Source organism: Stigmatopora argus, chromosome 12 (genome assembly GCF_051989625.1).
Source record: "Stigmatopora argus isolate UIUO_Sarg chromosome 12, RoL_Sarg_1.0, whole genome shotgun sequence".
Lineage (NCBI taxonomy): Eukaryota > Metazoa > Chordata > Actinopteri > Syngnathiformes > Syngnathidae > Stigmatopora > Stigmatopora argus.
In genome coordinates, this window is record NC_135398.1 from 7159720 (window position 1) to 7182400 (window position 22681).

A 22681-nucleotide genomic window follows, 5' to 3' on the forward strand; every position below is an offset into this window, starting at 1 on the left:
AGATGATCATTCAATGTAAAGCCTATTTTTCACTGTTAATGGCAGTGAATGAGTTCATGCAATCATTCTTTCACAGTCCACTAGGGGGAGACTACGTACTACATGTGGTTTTATGAACCACACATTGGCATGCACTGCCAGTGTAAGAAATGTATGCATTATCATTTGTTCCTATACAGCTATTGCTGTAACTATTATTAACTATTAGGGTAACTATTATTTACAAAAGTACTATTTTGTGTTTGTGTTATTTGAAATATCAAGGGAAGACAGAAAATTGGAGAAAAAATCAAGAAGTATTTGTAAGATAAGAAGCTCCCCACTAGCAATAGTATTAAATATTTCAGTACTAGTAGTACTAGTGATGTAAAAAAAAGGTTCTAACACAGTGTTGACATCAAGTATACTGAATAAATACTTCAACGTCTTTTCAACGGACGTGACTAAAGTATTTCTTCTATTATACTTTGGAGCATCCCATAATTAAGTTCTTGAAACTCATTTGGTGTTATTACTTTAATTAGCTTAAGCTGCTCTTAATCAGGCCTCTCCCTTGGTCCCCTAATGGGAGAAATGAACTGAAGCCTCGGCCTCATATACAATCACGCATGCATGTTTATTGGCTGGCTAATTGAACATTTTTTTAGAAGGACAGTGAAAACTTGGCATGTATCCAGTAGCTGTTTTCAATGTCAAAGTCTTTCTATGCGCCTTTAAATTGAAAGGCTGTTGTGCTGCTTTTTTTTCTCGTATGCTTGTCTTGTCCACCTGAGGGCAGAAGCTCTAAAATGGACATATATAGTAATAGTTTTCATTGTGACCTCTCAACTCTTCTCAGCTCACCAGTGCCGCACTAATCTCAGCTATTCTTTGCAGAGGATTAAGAATATATTACTTGCTAAGTACTGTTACTTTGTCAGTCTACGTCTAATTAGGTGCTCAAAAGTTTTAAAAAAAACTAGTTTAAAAATTGCTTGAGTCTTAAAAAACTATGTTATGTCACTATTTTGGTAGCCTCTAAAGTACTGAGAGTGTTAAATTTACACCTAAAATCTGACAGTAGTAGCAATGACCCAGATACATGGAAAGCCATTTGTCCAAATGAAGTAGGATATTTTAAGATGAATAGCATTCTCATCAAGGATCAACACAGACACACACACGGCCTGATTAGTACAAGTGAAAGGGCAATACATCATACAATGTGGATTTTCATCCCGCACACTAAAAGTTCAAAATGTCATTGTCAATAGTTGTCAATAAATGTGAGCTGCCATTTTGTAGCCTAACAAAATTAGATCAAACAATCTTTTCTTGGCCACTTTATTTTGGTTGCAAAAAATAAATAAATAAAATTAAAATCCAAACCCCAGTTCTAGTGAAACTGGGATGTTATGGTAAACATAAAACAGATTACAATGATTTGGAAAGTGTTTAAAATTCCAAATGAGTGAATAATTGAAATCAAATACGTACTACATCTTATCAGTTTAAACAAACATTCAATATTTAGTCTTCCAAGTGTGTTCAATTGACTATGGATAGAAACAGATTTGCAAATCTTAGAATTTCATTTTTATTTACACTTTACACAATGTCCCAGGTTACAAACAATACCATTCTTGGCACTTTTGGCCAGTTAGAGATTTATGAAGAGTCCAATGATTTTTTTGTTCGTTTGTTTTACATACCATTTTTACTGATGGCATTAGAAATTCAATATACAAAAGAGTTATTTTCCCTTTCCCCACTTTTGGTAAAAATGCAATTCAACAAGCACCCAAATTGCATCATGCACTGTATCTATTTTTTTTAAAAAAGCAAACTATTTTAAATGCCAAAACCAAGAACAAAATCCACAATTCAGTTCAACTGATAACTTATGAAAATACTCAAGTGTGCAAAATTAAAACAAATAAATAGAAATATTCCCAAGCACACACACATTGTTATCCATTTGCTGTACATTGGCTCAGTTTTGTTCATATAACTAATAACTACGCTTTTGTCACCCCACAGGCAATGTTTAAAAAGAGCATTTTAAAAACGATTTCTTATTTAAAACGTGTCCCCAAACTTGTGCCAATGCGGCAAAGCGGGCTCCATCAAGCAGTTAAATTAAGACTCGGAGCTGTGCTGAAGAGAAGACTTCTTGAAAATGTGAAGTTTCCATCTTTGAGGTGATCATCTAGGAGTTGCTGGAAGGATTCTCATTGCTAAGTGAGTTGGAAGAAGAGGATGATGAAGAGGGAGAAAAGTTCATTCCTGAAAAACCTGGTGGATTTGTGGCGGTGTTCTGCCCGTTGAGGCTCTTCCTGCAAACGGGGCACGTATCATGCTGAGGGTGGGAGAAGGAAAGACAATGTTACAGTTGTGACCCTCAAACCAAAGCAAAAAAACAAAAAAAAACATGGAACCGTCCATTTAAACTGGAAACTTTCTCTCTCATAAATTTATAGATGCACCTGTTCAAGCCAAGGGACTATACAGTCATTGTGGAACATGTGGTTGCATGGCAACTGTCTGACGTTCTCCTCCACACCGTAGTCTTCTTTGCACACAGGGCACTCCAAACCAGCGCCTGCAAGGGTAAAACAACAACTCAGAGTAGCATTTAAACTCTCATGTTTTATTTCAGACTCATGGGATGACAACTCACCCACATGTTCTTCTGTAATGGAGACAGTAGGCAAACTCTTTATCCTTTCTCGGTCTGCTGGAGGGGGACCCGTGTTTTCAAACTGGTTGAGTAGCTACAAGTGTGTATATAAAGGCCATAATTGACTTAAACAACCATACTCGTAGTGTAACTGGAATAAAAACTGGAGTATAACTAGGACGACGTTCACACTGCAGGTCAATTCTGATTTCTTTGTCCATATGTAAAAAATGTCATTTTTATTCATGAGATATCCGCAGTTCAATTCACATTGTTTTTCTTTTTCAGACCTCGGCTCATTGACAAGCGGAGAATAATAAAAAAGGTAAGGTCTGCTAGCATAAAATCCTCAAAAATGGTTACGAAAGCATGACGGCCGAGACATCGTCGTACTTTTTTTGAACACTGCGACAGGTCGTAACGTGTTACAGGACGCATTGAATTTTGCAATACAAACAAATACGTACATGCGCCATTCGGAATGACTAATAAATCTGAATTGTGCATCATGTGAGCGTTGTCGGTATTACAAAAACACACTTGTCATACCTGTGTTATGATGGCGTCCAGTCCATTGGCTCCCCATGCATAATCCATAGGGTTCGAATGAAGCACACCCCTGTAAGAGTTACAAACCAGTTATCAAGACTACTACGACCATGACAAGACAAGTGAAAATGACTTACTCACCATGGTCCTATTCCAATATTTGGCATAGCCGTTGGTGCTATGATCCCATTAACTAACTGTTGGATAATTCTGTTCATGATGGAAGAAAACGAGATTGACATTTGTCTCTTTTCACAACACGATTACAGAGTTGAAAATATATATATTTTTAAATTACCCCTCTAACGTGGGCACGCCTTCGGGACGCGTGCCCTGCCGTTGAGGCGCGTGTCGACCTGGGGGTGGCTGCGTACCGTCCCCTTGCTGGGACGCCATTTCCTCTTCCCTCTGAATTTCTGTCTCCCTGTTATCCTCTGTGGGTAGCCAAGTTCTGAGTTCAAAGTTTTCATTAAATACTCCTAGAGTGAAAGGACTGTACCCGGAAGGAAAGGCGAACATATGCTGGTGATTCATGGGTGGCTAGAAAAGACAACGTGCGAACCATGTCACGTGATGTTGTTTTAAAAATGCATCATTGCATGATTGATGACTTTGACTCACCTGAAAGGGGGTCTGATCACTTGCGGAGGATGTTGATGGGGTGCTATTTTCGTTCCTGCATTAAAAAAAATGACAAAATCCCTATAATGTATTCCTACAGAACAAGAAAATGTCAGCGTTCGTCTTTATACCTTTGTTCATCTGGCAGTTCTTCAATGAATCCTGAGTCACAGCGTGGGCAGGTAAAGTCCTACAGACATTTCAGAAAGATTAATATAACATCACAAGTGCTTCAATTCATTGACAACTCATTAGGAACGAATACCATTCATTCGGTTAGAGACATCGCTTATTCCAAATGATGGAGATGACGGAATATCTGCAAATATTTTCAGATTTATGTTGCCCTCCATAAAATTTTTGTTGTTACGCAATTGGCAAACATCTGCTTTAAGTATTTCGGGCCAGTAATTGAATCGTAAAGAATGGATGTTTGCGCTTTTCATTTTCTCTTTTTTTGATGACGAGACTAAATGTGTTTTTAAGTGGTAATGGTCGATTCGAATTCATTATTTGTCAATCAATATTTCTTGCGCATTATAATCATTAGTCCACAGCGAGATGTAAATCACATTTATTGCAATTCGTGTAACATTTGGACTGGCAGTGGCATACATTAAATTATTTTAATTCCAGTTTTTATGTTAATAGTTTGGGGAAAAAATTAAATCGCCAAGAATATTGCAGTACTATTCATATATCCTATCCTCCCTATCGTATAAATAAATGTCACCTGGCATTTATTTCTAGGCAATAAGGAATGGTAACTAATTTACAGTTTAAAATGAAAGTGATAAATATGTTTATTACACGACTATATCAAGAACCAAGTGGAACCACAACGTGTATTACAGAGTAGTTGTTGACTAACTCATTTTAGTCATCGACATTGACGAAAACAGTTCCAGATTAACGTAATCACCACAAGACAACACATCAACTTGTTGTTGTTGTTGTTGTTGAGGTTGTTTTTTTTTTACCTTACCGGTAAACGCGGGCTTATCTCCGCTGAACACCGGTGACAGAAGAACCGGGAGGACGGTGGGGAAGCCTCAGCCATTTCCCCACTCCAGTCAACAATCTGGCGGTTTGGAAAGCAAACGATGGCGAGAAGCGACTCACGAACGTGGCAAGACCGAAAGAGGACTGAAGACGAGTGAAGACGTACGAACTAGCGTACGTGCGTGTAGCCATTTACTACTGCACTATTAAAACCGACGACATCGCGCAAAGCATTCTGGGATAGATATCGAAACAAGCTGAGGCAGGGGAATGCATCCGGCCATAGCGTAAAATCCATAGATGGCACATTCATCTGTCGGCCATTTTGTGTCAGGGCCATGATCAATAACACAATCGACGTTGCACTTAAAAAGAGCAATACATGTGCTCAATTTTTCAACAGATTTTCAAACGGTCTTACATAGGTCCTCGTCACAGTCACTCTGTTTTTCTTTTATTTTCTTAGCGTGTACTTTTATTCCGAAACAAAATTAAACCGGATGTTCAGTCTCGGCTCTGGAGCCTGGAAGCCCAAACTAGCAAACAGTAATCTCAATAGGCGCTAGCATCGGCACAAAACTGCTAAATTGTCTCTAATCATCCTTTTCAAGAATTAGATCGTTGTCCTGCTACGACGATGGAGTCTAGTGATGCAGGTACACTCAACCGGCCTGTTGAAACATTTATTGTTTGTAGTTTTTAGTTTCATATTAGCCTTAGCGACGACATCATTTGTCGTCGTAGCACACCAGCATGCGTGTAATCCTAAACAACAAGGTCCATACCTTTATATAGAATTCACAGGGTAAATCAAAACACATTCTAAAGTTCCACGAAACATAACTGTAAAGGGTCTCTTGTAACAGATATTTCCACATCATAATCATCATACATCCTTCACTATTTTTTTCAGGGAGAGGAGGATGGAAAACCAAGAATCCGAATCCCCAGAAACAGAAGATGAACCTGAATATTATCCGCCAAGAACAACTGATAGCAGAGAAAAAGAAGGAAATTGAGGCCAGAATGGCAGAGCAAGCTAAAGTGAATGCACAAACTCCCAACAAATCTTTGCCTCCAAGGTGAGTCCTCTTATTATTAACCTTTACAATGTAGAAGATGCTATTCTTTGTGTGTGCTGCAATAAACAGACAGGCCGGTCTATGGGCATTGATGGCAGCCAATGAGTTAATTTAAACTTTTGTGAATCTATTCTGTTGTAAGATAGATCATTGATTTTCCGTCTTGTTATCCCATTAGTTCTCCGCCTACCCAAGGGCCTTCCTCTAACAAATTTGTAAACGACGGCAGCTTCTTACAGCAGTTCATGAAGATGCAGAAGCAGAAACCCAACAGTGGTTCTGGTTAGTACCCCAAGCCTCACGTATTATTAATAAATACATTTTAGTGGACTGACTCCCAACTCACACACCTATTGTATGGTGAGAATTGCTGTTCCCATTTGTCTGACTAATTTCTATTATTTATTTTTTTTATTTAGGTTCCCCCGCTATCTGCAAAAATCCACCCCCATCTACCGGAGGGGAAACTGCGCAAAGAAAAAGCGGTTTTGTCGGCAAGCGGCCCGGCGTCGGCACCATGCTCAGCCAGTTTAAGAGTTATTCCCAGTCAAAGAAGAGTCCAGTTCTCAGCCAGAGGCCAAGTGTGTTTTGTTCCCCGGATGACGACGAGGAAGATGAGATTGATTTCACAGAACTCTTAAATATGAAAGGTAAATCAAGGCCTTTTTTTCCCTCAGTGTGGCCATGGACAACAAAATAGCTGGGACATTTTAGTTCTCCCCCCTACCTGCTCCGAGGGCACACTTGTCTTACGTCTGGCATTTTGGCGCCGTTGACCTAAGAGTAAATGTACTGATAGCCTGCTTAAAGTTTCTCCCCCAGAGGACCCAGACACCAGACTCATAATCAACAAGATGGCCTCCTTTGTGGCGGAGGGGGGACCCGAGCTGGAGAGGCAGGCAAAGGAGGACTATAAGGACGATCCTGTTTTCACGTAAGTCTCATGGGCTTCTATGCTACTCCAGATTTATAAAGGTCATAAAAAAATACTATGTTGTCTCTTTTAGATTTTTGCATGACAGAAACAGTATGGAGTATTTATACTACAAAAAGACAGTTGCGGAATTGAGAAGGAATGCGCCAACGCCTGAGAACACGTCTGTTAACGGTAAGGATTGGAGGCGTAACATGGTAACCCCTACATTTTTCATGATAAAAATTAGTGTTGCACTGATACAATTATTATATAATATTATAATTGTAACGGTGCAACCCTATTAATCAGAGAGAATTGCAGGCGGAAGTGGTGCAACATATTGCATTGCGAAATGCCATTACATTGATACGTTATTATGTCGTGTAATTCTTTTACATTTAATTGAACCATCCTTCACTAGTGTTTTCCAATCAATGTTTCAGCAATTAAGTTGTAATTTGCAATACCAACACTTCAAAGTGTGGGTAACAGCAAGGTGTTCATTATTAGTTAGAGTAAAATTGTTTCATCGATTCAATTTGCCATTCACCAGTGTTGTCCTCGTTGCTCCTCCTCCCTCTTTTTTTTTATCCCTCATTAGCTCTAGAATGGTGATGTTTGATGGCAGTTGAATATGGTTCAGTATTAGTGTCATTTGAGCCCCAGTACTGATAGAGCGCTTAAAGTCTCCCCCTCAGTGGATGCGGAAACCCAGGAAGTGGCCGAGCAGCTGGCCAAGTTTGTGGCTGAGGGCGGCCCAGAAGTGGAAAGCATCGCTATCGAGCGTAACCGCCACAACCCTACCTTCAGGTCGGGTTCTTTCAAAATCATCTTTTAGACCAAAGCCCTTTTCTTGTCCTTTGACCTCGCGCGCCTTTTGAATCCCTTCTAGTTTTTTATTCGATCAGCAAAACCCGGCCAACCGTTTCTACAAAGAGAAGCTGCGAGAGTATCGCGCCGCCGCCTCGCGGACTTCCTCTCCTCCCGTCGCGGAGTCCAGGACAGAGCTGCGGAGACCGCCGCAGATTTCGGTCCCCCCGCCATCTCAAGCGCCCGGTCAGGAGGAAGACACGCCGCCCGTCAAACGCAAGAGGAAGAGTAGATGGGGGTCTGAAGACGACAAAGTGGAGCTTCCAGTTCCTCCCATCATCATCCCGCAAGACGTGGCTGCTCCGGACCCCAACATGCCTTCGCTCTCTGGTACTTGACATCCACGCACATTACTGCAGTGTCTAGCTAGGACTCTCATACAGAAATAAAAATCAACTATTTTAAGTAAGGAGAGTGGCCACTACAGTGGGCATCTGTTCAAATGTTATTGGCCGTCTATTGCCGTCAATGGCAGCCAAAGAGTTGAGCTATGTTAGGTCATTAGAGATTTAGATTTTAAAAAATTCTATAAAATACCCAGTGCAAAGTAGAGTTTTTTTACAATTTGTTTCTTGTGGCTTTAATTTTTAAAAATATTTTTTAGTTCTCATGGCTTTTTAATTTTTTGGGGGGGTGATAAACAGATGTTCATCATAAATATTTTGATATTGTCGTAATCTGTTTTAGCTCAGGATCTTCAAGGTCTCGGTTATAAAAAGGGGAAGCCTGCTGGTCTGGTTGGTGTGACAGAATTATCTGAAGAACAGAAGAAACAACTAAAAGAGCAACAAGAGGTGACTTGTTCTTAATACTGAGTGAAAAAAGAAAAACACTAACTCAGTTGCACACAAAAAATGCCACCACTCCTGTTAAATATTTGAATCAAACGTGTTTGTGTGTTCCAATACGCATTGTAGATGCAAGAGATGTACGACATGATCATGAAACACAAGCGGGCAATGGCCGAGATGCAGCAGATGTGGGAAAAGGCCATCAAAGACCACCAGCACGAGTACGACAGCGACGAAGACGTGGACCAGGAGGCCGGCACCTGGGAGCATCGTCTCCGACAAATGGAAATGGAGAAGACGCGAGGTATGGTGGAAAACCAGAAAGAGTCATAAGCCTCTAATTCGTATGACATCATGAATGAAGTCATTTCTTTGTCCCGATTTTTTCAGAGTGGGCAGAATCGCTGACGGACATGGGAAAAGGCAAACACTTCATTGGAGACTTCCTGCCTCCTGAGGAGCTGGACAAGTTCATGGAGACTTTTAAAGCACTCAAGGTCAGCTGTCATTGCCATATTATTAAAAAAAATAAAAAAATAAAGTTCTTTCTGGCTTTTACTTAATCAGGTACAACCACTTGGTCAACATGTCTGTACAGTATTATTTATTTTTAATTATGAATCCTCTCAAGGCAGGTTTTGCAGATTTGCAATGATTTAATGCTAATCAACCTTAAATGGTAGTAGCAGTAGCAACAAAAATATATTTTTTTAAAAATGTATTTATCTGCAGGAGGGGCGGGACCCAGATTACTCCGAATACAAAGAGTTCAAGTTGACAGTGGAGAATCTGGGATTCCGCATGCTGATGAAGATGGGCTGGAAGGAAGGCGAAGGTCTCGGTAGCGATGGACAAGGCATCAAGGCTCCTGTCAACAAGTGCGTATTCATCTTTAAAAGTGGTTACCCTTTGTCTTCTTTGTTTCACGAGTTGAATCGCATTACATTATTGTCTCACAGTACAGGAAATAAAAAGTATTCAATATGTTGAAAATGCCTAATAACTGCTAGCATTGTGTCCTCGTGGGTGTACATCCTTTTGAAATTATTATGTAGCGGCAAAATAGAACTGTAAATGAATTGGCTCCTCCTAATAACATTAAGTAATTTTTTGCACAAACAGGGTCTGCGTAGCTAATTTTGCTAAGAGTGCTTTTTTAAAAAGCTTATACACTGAGCACGGATACCCACGGGAACTGAAGTGTTGTCATTATGCAACACTCGCAAAGCCTAGTGGTTAGAGACCTACAACACACTTTGTATCTTAATGTCATCATTAATTTAATGGAAAATATGGAGGTCATTTGTTAAAAAAATCCATCCAAAAGCAGCTTTTTAAATAAAAACCACAGCGTACAAACAGTGAGAAAAACATGGTGGGCTACAGTGGTAAAAAATATAGTTCATGCCCATACATTGACTACTTTACAGACCCCCCCAGAAAAGGATTTAAAGTGCTCTTATGTCCACTTAAAGGGGAACTACGGCCTCAAATGGAGCAGGCTTCGGTGTTGATCGTCCAGCGGACCTGTCCAAAAATGATGACGAGTATGATGCCTTCCGGAAGAGGATGATGCTCGCCTACCGATTTCGGCCTAATCCACTGGTAACCAACCTATTGTCTCTCCTCTTTTTACACTATAACATCTTGAGTGCGTATCCAACCCCTGTGTTGTTTTCACAGAATAATCCACGGAGACCATATTACTGAAACAAGGCAGCTGTTTACAGACATAGCTCACTTGTAAAGTTTGTTTTCATTGCACAAAAACAATATTGTCATTGGATGTGTAAGGGCGATTTCACTCTGAAATGTTAGGTTTGACCCAGATTTAAATATCCCAATTGCTTCCTTAACACAATCAATTACCATTTCGCCTGAATTCATTAAAGACCTATTGTACATTTCCATGTGCCTGCTATTATTTCCGACTTCAGTGGCATTACCTTTGTTTCTTAATGATTGTCCAATATTCACAAAATCACATTAGTGACGTGAATCTGTCTGCGATGTGATTGAAGTGGCTGTGCAGTGTATGGACGTCCCCCTCTCAAACTAACACTATAGAGGGCATTTTTTTAACTCAATGGCTGCCTTTGACAGCAATAAATGTCCAGTATGCTCTTACTGGGAGGGTTATCAATGTTTTTTTGTTGAGAAAACATGATCATTAACAGCCAGTTATCCCAGTTTAAATGACTTGGACCTCTATGTCAATAGCAATATCTTATTTATTAATGAAAAAAACCTTTTTGGGAATTAAAAAACAGGAAAACCTGAAATATATATATATTTTAACATTCTAAATCAACTAAAAACATGTATGTATTGTTTTTATTTAACAATTTTAGAGGAGCTATTATCAGTGTATTTGTTTATTTCTTTTTTATGTTAATTTTGTTTTTGCTAACATAATAGTAAATCTTATGCTTATATGTTATGATAACCTAATTTTGAGTCATGTCCAGGTATGTGGATGTCAAGTCTTTTTGGGGCAGTTTTTGACAGACAGAAATGACAGAAAATATTCACTTGCTCTATCAAAGGTTAACAATAATTAATATTATTTCCATGCTGTTCTGAAGATAAGGGATTTTTGTTTAGAGGAGTTTAGTCGTTAAGAAATTGAAATTAGAAAGTGAAATTAGACCTGCACAATGGCATTCTTTGGAGGGGATAAATATATCTCAAACCCCAGCCAAGCAAGTCATAAAATCTGCCAAGGTATCAAAAAGAGACCTTGCTGCAAACAAAAAAAAAACTTTGTTTAGCAGTGTGAGCGAAAATGGAAGTCATTTTAAGGGGAATTATGTTTTCATGTAAGAATGAATGACCCTATCTCGTATCATTCCAATGAATTTGTTATACCGTGATTCCTTGGTATTATACTTTAAACTGTCTAATGTGTAATTGAATATTATATTGTGTGTCTGTTTGCTTTGTTTGCTCTCCGCTTCTGGCTTTTGCGGCTTTTACAAACTTTGATTTGACGCAGTAACGCACTGACTGACAGTGCGAGTTGATTCGGGTTTGGGGGGAGGTAAACAAGATGGCGACAACCTGACTGGCAAGAGTAATGTGAAGAGTCCGGAAAAAAATATGCATTGATATGAAACATGGCTCCAGTCGCGTTTTTGTTATTCCGGGGACTGACATAAGGAGAAACGAGTCCAATCTGCTGTGGAGCGAAGATTCACGTGTTTTTTTAGGTGAGTTTTCCCACGCAGGAGGAGTTGGCGTTCAACTAGCTCGACGTACGTGAACGCAACCCCGTTTAGCTTGCGTTAGCTCGATTTATCCTGGATGCATTCTCCCTTTTGCTCCGCTTGCCCGGGCGTATTCTGGATCTGTTCTGGTTTTGGATAAAGCTGCAAACTACGACTTTTGCATTGGACTCTTTTTCCGACATTGCTGGTAAATCCTGAAGCGCTTGGTTTGACGTTTGTAAATGTCAACGATGGCTAGCTAGAGCATGCATGTAGCCTCACTAGTGTGACGACGTTTCTTTCACGCTCCCGGGATAAAACACGCTTTTTTGGACTTGTTCTGGGTATATTTGGATAGAACGTTCGTGGTCAGGTTACGTGTTTTTTGTCTAAATTGTTTTTAAAAGGAAGAGAAAGGTTTAAAAGTGGAGTGCGGGATGCTCGTTCATTCAAGCAGATGTGCGAGGTTAGCATTCAGGTTCGCTAATAGTTGAGAGTAAAGGGAATTCTCATTTACCGAGATAAATCGTGTTAAATAAATAAGGCAATAAATTATTAAACTATTTTTGTTGATCTCTATTTGAGTGCTTGTCAGGTATGATTCTAAATGTTGTAATTGTTTCCAGGAAAACTGCAAAAAAATTATGTTTCCAAGCCGAAAGTCTACCATCAATCATGCTTTTTATTGACAAAATGTGCCCCAGGATTTTTATTATTATTGTTACTATATATTTGGAATATGCTAATTGCATTTTAAATATACATGCGTTTGTCTCATACGCTTAATGCTATACCCTTTTATGTGAAAATTAACATGCGTCTTTTTATTTTCTATTTTATTATTGTTATTTTTAAAAAAGGGTCGTTCTATAAGTAATGTGACAAGTGCACACCATATTTATGAAACGGTCTCAAAATATTGGAGTAAATACTTAAAACGCTTCTAAAACCCTCCATAAAAATACAGATGAGCAATTGATGACTAATAATCCATTATGTATGTTCACACTTCTCTTTTCACAAATAATATTACATTTGCAAGTGACATAATTTAAAAGGTTGCTATAATTTTGACACGTCGCCGCGGCGAACCCCTCGGAATTTCAACCCGTACCACCTCATTGGTGGATATTTTTAACTAAAACTTGCCTGACAGTTGAGTACGAGGTTCTTCTGGGTAGCAGACCCAACAAAAGGAGCCTAGAGTGATGTTAAAATATATAAAGGTTACATGACTTTTTTGGTAATTAGGCATTTTTTGACCAGATTTTCTTAAACGAATATCACACAAACCACCAAAAGGGCACTTTTTTTTCAACACGATAGCCTCAATTTTGCCAAAACCTGTAATCCGTTTACTTAAATTCATCCCACACTATTTATTCCTCCTTTCTCAATGATAGACAGAAAAGAGTTGGCCTTTTTTCTAAGATTATGAATTTCTTAGTGTCTAAGTTGTTGACTTTACCATTCTTGAGTGTATAAAAATGGGTTTTATAGCAGCTAGAATTATTTATCCATGTGTATCTGCAGTGTAAAAAGAGAGGGGGGAAAAATCCAACTTTCATCCACCACAATTAATCAAATTATATACTAATTTGTATATTGATTGACATTTACAATTTACATAAATTGCCCCAATTTAATTTATGATAACATTTCATTGCCCCCCACTTGCCAGCCGAAATAGTCCACCCAATGTTATGATTGCCTCTCAAGACGGTAACTTTAATTAAGGACTGTGCATTTTCACTAATTTTTTAACGACTCTTGTTTGTAGGCATCCTTAACTCTGGTGGCATGGAGGACACCTGACTTTGGGAGGAGCACACTTTTGGAGGCTCGGTCTTCCTACTGAAGCCCGGCTGACGCCGCTGCGTATATCAAGCAGGGAAAGTGTGTTTGGAAACATTCCAGGTGTACACACTTACCTGCCCTGAGGCGCCATGGATCCTTGACAGAAATGTTGTGCTGCATGGCCTTGAACCAGGGCTGGTTGCCCCTAAATACGTCTGAATTGCATTAGATTCTTAAAGACTTTGAGTTCAGAAAACAAGCCGAAAAGTACATTTGCGTCGAGGTGTATTTGTCTCAAACAGAAGACGCGACATGAATCGCTGAGACAGTGGAGCCATTTTCACTTCAGCGTGCAGCTTTTGTTTTTTAAAGAACAATAATGTTGACTAATCTGGACTAATCCCCTCCCCAGCCAGATTTGTCCCCATCGTCACGTTCAGTATTTATCGTTATTACCTCTCATTTGCGGGCCGAGAGGTCGACGGTGGATTAAATTCTCCGCCAACGGGAAGGTTCCACCGAGTAGTTTGCACAGGAGGCTCAGACTGTGGATCAGTCATGAGTACCGGAGAGATACATCACCTGAATTACCTGAATGAAAATGAACTGATGGAGATGGACACGTTCATTCACCGCATCGACTCCACTGAGGTGATTTATCAGCCGCGCAGGAAGAGGGCAAAGTTGATAGGAAAGTACTTGATGGGAGATCTACTGGGGGAAGGATCGTACGGCAAGGTGAAGGAAATGCTGGACTCGGAAACTTTATGCCGCAGGGCTGTCAAGATCCTGAAAAAGAAGAAGCTGAGGAGGATTCCAAATGGAGAAGCCAATGTGAAAAAGTCAGTATGCTGTCTTATTTTATTTTTGAATTGAATTTGATTTAACAAAGGAAAACCAAATTCTGACTAAATCTCTGCTTCAGCAAACCTTGCAAAATTTGTTTTCAGCGTGAACAGGTTTCTCTTCAGTCCCACCTAAATTTAAGGCTGTTGAAAGTTGAATCAAATCATGCTGCATTATTTTTCTTCACCTCATTTGGTGGCTTTTTTTTTACTGCCCTCTGATTAAGCTTTTTTGGATTTCCCCTTTTCCTGCAGCGTATCCGTGGATTTAATCACACCCTACATCATTAAATATTATTGCAGCCTGTGCTAATTATAGAAATCATTGGGCATGAGTTCCCAAAGGAAGAAAATCTTCAAGATGGCATCTTCGAAATGCGCACACGCTCCATTTTTTTGTTTGGTGGAGGCCTACGGCGGGATCCTTGAGCTTTTCGAGGCTTTTAGTATGATGACGTTGACGTTTCCCTCATGGCCCTCGCTGAAGTTGACTTTGCAATGCCATTTCCATGGCAACATTCAAGGCAAAACACCCCTTTGTTTGGAATGATATGCCTGCACATGCATTTCACAGCCGCATATTATATCAGATTGTAGAAGAAATATCAGCTGTCCATCTTCCAGAATTAGTTTTATACCCAACAGCCCATGAACACGGCAACTAACTGAGCTGGTTATAGGTAACGGTTGAATGTCACTGTGCCTTAGGTGGCAGTGGGCGGGGGGGCTTGCTGTGTGAATGTAACACACAATAAAACTGTATTCAGTAATGACTGACTTTTATCAGCCTCACGCTGTCCATATTTAATCTGTATTTATATCACATTGCCTTTTCCAATTAGTGTAACCTGGGTTTTTAGGGAACATATTTTCCACACTATAAGGCGGACCATCAATGAATTGCCTATCTTAAAATTTGTTTCATATACAAGATGGACCGGATTGTAAGACGTAGTAGTTGTGGTGATAGTAGTAGTAGGGGATTGTGTTTTGTTGTCAGTGCACTAAATAGGTTTTTGAATTGAACCCCATAAATGCCCATAAACCCTTTAAATGTTGAACTTTGGTTTATGATGGTCGTACATCTTGTAAAAAAAAAAAAAGATTTATCATTTCCTTGTTTGTGTCTTCAGGGAGATTCAGCTGCTAAGAAGACTGCAACACAAGAATGTGATTCAGTTAGTGGACGTTCTCTACAATGAAGAAAAGCAGAAAATATATCCTTTCCCAATTGTTTCCCCTTTTTAAACGTCTTTGTAAACATCTCGATGAAACAATTCGATACCATTGCTATACATAGCATACATAGCATGCATGTATGCACATCAGACAAAATTCAATTGTGCTAAGTATGACCAGAGAGTGGATTTTCTGACATTTTTTTGAATGCCCTTGACTTGTGACAAACGTATATGGTGATGGAGTATTGCGTGTGCGGAATGCAAGAAATGCTGGACAGTGTCCCGGAAAAAAGGTTTCCTATATTTCAAGCTCACGGGTACGTCTTGTCGGTTCCTTTGCTCTTCTCACCCCACTCTTCTAGTTCTTCTATTTTTAGACTCATCCTCTCTGCAACAATACTGTAGCTACCGGCCTAAATTTAGCAACTATACTGCTGCGCTTGTACTTTTCAAATATGTGCCGGTTGATTGCATGAATGTGTAATTACTTCCCTGAAAAGGCTTGAGTGCTCAAGACGTGAGCCTTAATCTGACCGTATTTTTTACGATTGCTGTTTAGCACACTCGCTCATGTCACCTTTGGTTCTTTTCAGGTACTTTTGCCAACTCTTAGATGGCCTTGAATATTTGCACAGCCAGGGAATTGTCCACAAAGACATTAAACCAGGCAATCTGCTGTTGACTACAGATGGAGCACTTAAAATATCAGACCTGGGAGTAGCAGAAGTAAGGCCATATTTCAACCCAGCTCATTTGAAACATCATGTATGTTGAGATTTAATTCGATTAAACCTCTCTCCACAGGCATTGCACCCGTTTGCTGAGGACGACACGTGTCGTACAAGTCAGGGCTCGCCGGCCTTTCAGCCGCCGGAGATAGCCAATGGCCTGGATACATTTTCAGGGTTTAAAGTGGACATTTGGTCTGCAGGGGTAACACTGTGAGTTGTCTGGATTTAGCATTATTTTGCACTTTTCTGTAGATTTGTCAAGCAAACCACACAAAGCTGTTTTTTATTAATACTAGCAAGAATTTAAATAAAATATGTTTTTGTTTATAAATAGCATGAGTTTAAATAAAAGCTGTTTTTGTTCATTAATAGCAAGAATTTAAAAACATTTCCTGACAAATATTGGTAGCTCAAGACAGAGTAGCATGAAGGACTATCATTTTTTTACGTGATAAATCAATGTAATGACAGATACATTCATGTTTGCTAGCTCTATTACTTGTGAAGTACTATTAAACTATAATTCCCATGATGTTTGCCTTCACACAGATACAACATTACTACAAGTCTATATCCGTTTGAGGGAGACAATATCTATAAGCTATTTGAGAACATCGGAAAAGGGGAATTTACTATTCCTGACGAGTGCGGACCCCTCCTTTCAGACCTCCTGCGAGGTGAGTTACTATGTGTATTTTCTATGTTCATGTCCGATGATGTGGCTCTTTTTATCCGTTTGCAGTGAATTTAAATGAGTTTGTCACGAGTATGTGCGCAATCCTTTTGAACTGGGAGGGCTGGCAGCGAGTGAAGGGATTTCATTGGATGTCTATTCCTATCAATGGCAGCTAATGATAAAACAAATAGTTCTTGGCATTGATAATTGATCACTGTTTACCAGTCTTTTGTCATTTGTCACTAGAGAAAAGGTCAAAACCTTTCTTTTGCATAGCTAGTCATCTCCATAAAATGATTTAACATGCGTGGTACACAGACAAACAAAACTAAATGCAGAGATTTGCCATCAGTGATAAAGGTGTCAAATTGCAGAACGCTCAAAAGGACAAAAAACAAACAAACAAACACTGCAGTGATACCGCACTGCTGTGTTTTATCAGTGTGTCCAGCTGGTGGTGCTATGACATTTGTAGTCATTGGGTCTTTCCTCCCACATGGTAGAAACCCCTTCAGCTGCTGACGTAGTTTCTATTGATCTGAAGCCAACAGCAGAATATTAAACAGCTAACCGGGCTGCCGCAAAGCTTCTTGTTAAACAGTCGAGAAGTCAAGAGACTTTTATGGCGAACCTCGTATCGGTTTTATGTCAGAGCAAGCTAACTGCTGGTGAAATTTGAGGAAAATACTGGAAAGACTGAGGTGAAGGAAAAAGACATTTTGTGGGAATCTCTGCATTTTCTTGTTAATTAATGCTGCTCACTGTCTGCAGCTTTTCCTTTTATGGAAATGTTCATGGATGCCGCCATGTGGGGGAGTTAAATTCTTCATGGCGTGAGGTGTTGCACTGTTTTATTTAATTTTTTTTGGTTTGTTTTGCCTATCCCTTTGGACTTCTAGCCCTCAAAGTGTGACGTCTGTGTCTGTTGCCTCACGTCAGAGGTAGACAGCACGTAAATATTACTTTGTCTATAATAAACTCGGATCTACGATCAACACTGCTGGGAGATCGTTACGTTATTAGGTCTGCGTCGGCAAAACATCATTGCTGCCTCATCGTGCTGACATTTTCCTTTTGCCACATTCAGCCCACATAGTAAAGGCCAAAAATGTAGTTTGTCAGTCACACTGGGTTAGTGCGCATTTGCAGAATTCCAAAGGTCGTTTTGTACACCCTGATTGACTTTTCTTTAGGAAAAGTATATTGTACATCTATCGTTCTCGCTGACAGACGAATAGTAAAATAATATGAAATAATAGGGGGAAAAATAAAAAAATAAAATATTCCATTCTTTTTTTTTCATTATTGACTTGTGTACATTAATCCACAAAAAGTTGAGAATGTTTTTTCTGAATACCAATTAAGTAGCTTCGTCTATTCATTCTCAGGAATGCTGGAGTATGACCCTGCAAAGAGGTTTTCCATACAAAACATAAGGCAACACAAGTAAGTGGTTTATTAGTCGTACATCAGATATGCTAAGAATGCTAGCTCAATTTAGCACTCAATTTAAATACATATACGACGATTAAAGCCTATTTTCTATACTGGGTGTTTTCCTGCCAGCTGGGTGCGGAAGAAACACCCTTCAACGGAGCTCCCCGTGCCCATTCCCGCCAGCGCAGAGAGCAGGGACCCTTGGCGCAGTATGACGGTGGTGCCCTACCTGGAGGATCTCCACGGCTACGCCGACGAGGACGACGACGAGCTTTATGACGGAGAGGACGAGATCATCTACACTCAGGATTTCACGGTGCCAGGTTTGTGTGCAGGAAAATATTTCCCTTGATCTCTAATTGTCTGAAAACCACAAGTGGAAAAGACCAACACAGTCTTTCCTCGATTTACAAGCTGGATTCGTTCAAGACTTTTACTCACACTTTCAGTTTGTACCTTAGCTCACGTAACTCAAAGACCTGCCATGAAGAAGCAAGGATTCTCCAAGACAATAGCTGGCACTATTATTCCCTCTTATATATGATGGTTTGATAGTGATGAAGATGATGGCCACTTTGAAGTCTTCCTCACTTTTGTTTCCCCCCACAGTATTCACGACCTATATCAGTTGCTAGGCAACAACCTGTAATGATGAATGCTGTTATCTCTGCCGGACGGGCATCTAGAAATGGCGTGCCCCACTTAAGTTCGATTGGAGCCGCAGAATGTGAATGAAGTGATCTATTAATAGTCCTGTGGAGATGTTTTTTTGTGGGTTCACACCCACGTGCAGAGCAACGCTGCATCTACATTGAATTTTTTTGAAGCGTCTCTCAAAGCATTTTACATCTTCGCAGTTGTCTTATGAGTTGATGTATGTATAGAATCTATTACGCGTACCCCGTTTTGGCCCTTTGTATAATTTCCTCCATAAGTTGTCTGCCCTGATTCTTCATGTGTAAAGACGGGTTCTTCCCCACCGTCTGACTTTTAGGACAAGTGGCCGAAGAAGATCAAGATCTAGGGCACGCGGACTACAGCCCACCCACGGCCAAGCCGGTTTGCCTAAACGGGACAGAGGTTGGGTCTCTAAACAGCAAGGCCAAAAGCGAGCGGCGGTCTTCGTCCTCGTCCAATCCCTCGCGCAAAGGGGTGTCCACGGCGAGCAAGATCCGCAAGCTCTCCACCTGCAAGCAGCAATGACGCCCCCTCCCACTTCCTCTCCGGTCTCTGTTGGCAGCAGCCCACCTGGTGAGTGTAGACTGCAAGTGAAAAGCTTGAAAGGAAAGTGGGTGTCAGCTCTTCTGTTGAGTTATAAAAATAGGAGAACTCATTGGCTGCCAAGGACGGCGCTCCAGGTCCAAACCATTTTGACTGGGACAGGGCTGGTTCCATTCGCTCTCCTGGAGAATGATGTTTCACAGCCAATTGTACCATTTGAAATGAATTGGACTTGTGTTGTTGTTAATGGCTGGCAACATGTTGAATACTATGAAATAAAAATAAAAAACACAGAGCTTTAGAGTTTTATTGGGGCAAACCCAGTATATTGGGTTGTCAAAGAGAAATCGTTTAAATGAGGACCTTAGAACAGACTTTTGGCAAAAATTGTTTTTTTTTAATTATTCAAAATACGCATTCATACAGCGACAAAGAATAAACAGCCAATCGCACGAGGAGACGCTCACACTCCTACCTAGGGCAATTTAGAGTGTCCAAACAGCCTATCATGCATGTTTTTGCAATGTGGGAGAAAACCAGAGTACCTGGAGAAAACCCATGCATGCCTGGGTTGAAAGTGCTAACTACACACATAGGGGGAACAACCTGGATTTGAACCCAGGACCCCAGAGTTATGAGGCCCACACTCTAACCACTCAGCCACTGGGCATTTGAGAATCACCGCTATATGCAAATGTTATTTCCTTGAATGATTGAGCTCATAATCCCAATTTTTATGGTCAGTTAAAAACAATTCAGTTCTCCCAATCAGTTCCGGAAGTGAGTCAAAACGAATGAATGGACTTTCACACTACTATAAGATTTTGTGAAGTCTCGGATATCTCCTTTCACACTGTAGCTAACACTCCCAGAAAGGGTTTGTTTGTCACGGCCGCAGTGCAGAGGAGATGCAACGTGTTAATCTTTCGAGGCAGTGACTCATCCTGAAAACGGCGACGCTCGTCTGCCCAGTATTTGTCGAGATGTGGCTTTCAGCGTCATGTAATTGTGCCGTTTTATTTTTATTCTGCGATTGTACGTCAGTTTCTGCTCTCTTTCCCCTTCTTTACAGATGGAGCTGTTCTCCCACCCCCCCTCTCCCTTCTCTGTCTGCGGCGGGCGCACTTGTGACAGAAACCTGCTGAAGATGACGTGCCCATTCATTGGTCGACCGCTTGGCCTTGTAGATAAGTGCTTCAATGGGGTGGAAATTTTCCAGGGCCTTTCACATGATTTCCATGGAATTTGACATGAGGATTGGTCAACTTTACATGGAAATTGAATGAAAAGGTGTCCTATTCAGGTATTGTTAAGATACACATTTTCAGATGAAGATTAGGGGAAAAATACAGCTCTGGTGATATTATATTACGAAACGAAAGGAAAGCGCTTATCTCTTTTTTTTTTTTTTTTACAATGTCCCAAAGGAAAATTTAGATTCAGAATTTTGACACTTGCCCCTAGTTAATCTGCTCATTTTACTCAAGCCTATTTATAAATGACTAAAACCAGAACTTTTCTGGAGCTTTGGTTAGGTCGCCTTGTCTACAGTGCATCATTAGCAGCATCTTATCTAACAATCACTACTACCTCAAAAATTGGTTTATAACAAATCAACCAATTGCTCGATATGGGGGAGCTCAATATCCGTTTTATTCATAAATAAATCAATAGCCACAATACTTTTTAAGCATTTCATGGACAGTGGTCACTCCAGCCGATAGCTAATCAAAAGTTGATATTTAAGACCAAAACAGCCAAGTGACTTTTTGGTCATTTAGAAACTTTAAAAATGGCAGTTATTATATCTATATTGGGTTACTAATCGTTTTTCATAGTAATAATTTAAATGAGAAATTAATATAATGTTAATCAAGACAAATGTAAGGAAATCTAAATAAATAGAGTCCTACGTAACAGCAAAGAATTTGTGACTCATTGGTGGAAATAACTGACGTTGTTTGGTTCAGCCATTTAAAAGGAACACGACTGTTGAGAGACGAGCCGTTTTCCCCTGATCTGTTGTCACAATACTTGTTGAAAATAAGAAGGCAAAAGGTTTCTCAACAGGGTGCACTTTGAATCTATGACCACCCACTGAGCCAGGAAAAGGGTTTTTCTCCTGTGTGTTCTCTTTCTATTTGTTGGATTTAATTTGTAACAAAAATATTGAGGTGAATAGTTTTAAATATACCTCACGGTTCATTTACTATTTTGACAAGCTGACTTATAATGTTTCCTTATCTCAGCATTTGTTCACCCCAATGGCTTTTGTTTTCCGTTTATTATGTCCAAATGTCGCGCTATGTCAATTTTGAGGAATTTGGTTGGTTAAATTCCACCAATGAGTCTGGAAATCACTATGCCTGATGGGTGTGTCAAAATGACAGAAATGACAAAAAAGGCTCTTATATTTAATGGTATTGGATTGGATAACTTTATTCATCCCGTATTCGGGAAATGTCATTGTGACAGTAGCAAGAAAAGGTATAGTTATAAGTTAGTAGGCATTATAATCAAGGATGTCTATTTTTCATTTTCTGAAGCATCATTTGAAAAACTCACTTTGTTCTGTGACCATGTCAATGTATAGCGACCAAAAAAAAATCGGCTAAACAGAACTCATCTCTAGCCATCAAAAAGTATAGAAACAAAGTAAAATTGGGAAAGATTTTGTTGTCTTTAAATTGTCTCAATTTTTTCCCCAGAGCTGTTTTAAAGTTACTAATGAATAGCCCCACTTCAATTGTGTAAATTCCTGGCAAAGCTTCTATTTTCCTGGAAAGTCACCCTTTTTTGAGGGAGGAGTCGTCCAAGTAGTCCTTGTTATGAATCCCTTCACTCCAATTGAGGACAGCCAATTTTCACCATGGATGATGTCCTTCTTGCACGTTGTCTGCCCCCTTCATGCCACCTTTCCCTTTGCAGAGTGCTCAAATTGTTACCCTGGACATTTTGTGAACCCATCATGGATTTTCGGTTTCATCTTTGCCACTCTGTAGCAGATGAGCGGAAGTAGGCTGAGCAAGTAGACCTTCCTCCACCAACCAAAGGACACCTACAGTTGATCCTTGTGCGGTGTTTCAGCATTAAGAGC

General features: G+C 39.9%; 3 protein-coding genes across 8 annotated transcripts in view; 2 read left to right on the top strand and 1 right to left on the bottom strand.

Annotated features, from left to right (window-relative positions):
- The window catches only part of sugp1 (SURP and G patch domain containing 1), a 42118-nt gene extending 31720 nt beyond the window's left edge, over nucleotides 1–10398 (top strand). Inside the window, exons 4-18 of one of the 3 annotated variants that reach the window (XM_077614471.1) lie at nucleotides 2948–2984; nucleotides 3930–4011; nucleotides 5745–5913; nucleotides 6092–6195; nucleotides 6333–6563; nucleotides 6724–6847; nucleotides 6921–7021; nucleotides 7516–7639; nucleotides 7722–8029; nucleotides 8387–8493; nucleotides 8617–8794; nucleotides 8881–8987; nucleotides 9223–9368; nucleotides 9966–10095; nucleotides 10174–10398. In XM_077614471.1, the coding sequence (XP_077470597.1) occupies nucleotides 5792–5913; nucleotides 6092–6195; nucleotides 6333–6563; nucleotides 6724–6847; nucleotides 6921–7021; nucleotides 7516–7639; nucleotides 7722–8029; nucleotides 8387–8493; nucleotides 8617–8794; nucleotides 8881–8987; nucleotides 9223–9368; nucleotides 9966–10095; nucleotides 10174–10200 (1809 nt within the window). In that variant the 5' untranslated portion in view covers nucleotides 2948–2984; nucleotides 3930–4011; nucleotides 5745–5791 and the 3' untranslated portion in view covers nucleotides 10201–10398. Of the gene's footprint in view, nucleotides 1–2932; nucleotides 2985–3929; nucleotides 4012–5279; nucleotides 5488–5744; nucleotides 5914–6091; nucleotides 6196–6332; nucleotides 6564–6723; nucleotides 6848–6920; nucleotides 7022–7515; nucleotides 7640–7721; nucleotides 8030–8386; nucleotides 8494–8616; nucleotides 8795–8880; nucleotides 8988–9222; nucleotides 9369–9965; nucleotides 10096–10173 lie in introns of those variants that run through there. The other 2 variants (XM_077614473.1, XM_077614470.1) reach the window with 2 other exon arrangements.
- LOC144085334 (E3 ubiquitin-protein ligase RNF126-like) lies at nucleotides 1553–5076 on the bottom strand. Of its 2 annotated transcripts, XM_077614475.1 has the most exons (9): nucleotides 4815–5076; nucleotides 3961–4019; nucleotides 3830–3884; nucleotides 3507–3748; nucleotides 3350–3418; nucleotides 3209–3278; nucleotides 2660–2753; nucleotides 2466–2581; nucleotides 1553–2338 (listed from the first exon to the last, which is right to left on the bottom strand). In XM_077614475.1, the coding sequence occupies exons 1-9, from the start codon at nucleotides 4887–4889 to the stop codon at nucleotides 2189–2191; spliced, it is 930 nt and encodes a 309-aa protein (XP_077470601.1). In that variant the 5' UTR covers nucleotides 4890–5076; the 3' UTR covers nucleotides 1553–2188. The 2 variants fall into 2 exon arrangements, with proteins under 2 accessions (XP_077470601.1, XP_077470600.1); XM_077614474.1 differs by having other exon boundaries at nucleotides 2466–2753.
- A 1080-nt stretch (nucleotides 10399–11478) lies between the features above and the next one.
- Nucleotides 11479–21484, top strand: stk11 (serine/threonine kinase 11). Of its 3 annotated transcripts, none has more exons than XM_077614576.1 (11): nucleotides 11479–11699; nucleotides 13477–14335; nucleotides 15472–15555; nucleotides 15747–15836; nucleotides 16113–16245; nucleotides 16324–16460; nucleotides 16800–16927; nucleotides 18315–18372; nucleotides 18493–18686; nucleotides 19358–19614; nucleotides 20657–21484. In XM_077614576.1, the coding sequence occupies exons 2-10, from the start codon at nucleotides 14052–14054 to the stop codon at nucleotides 19564–19566; spliced, it is 1317 nt and encodes a 438-aa protein (XP_077470702.1). In that variant the 5' UTR covers nucleotides 11479–11699; nucleotides 13477–14051; the 3' UTR covers nucleotides 19567–19614; nucleotides 20657–21484. The 3 variants fall into 3 exon arrangements, with proteins under 3 accessions (XP_077470702.1, XP_077470701.1, XP_077470703.1); XM_077614575.1 differs by lacking the exon at nucleotides 11479–11699 and adding an exon at nucleotides 11738–11904; XM_077614577.1 differs by lacking the exons at nucleotides 11479–11699; nucleotides 20657–21484 and adding an exon at nucleotides 11738–11904 and having other exon boundaries at nucleotides 19358–20020.
- Nucleotides 21485–22681: the final 1197 nt, after the last annotated feature.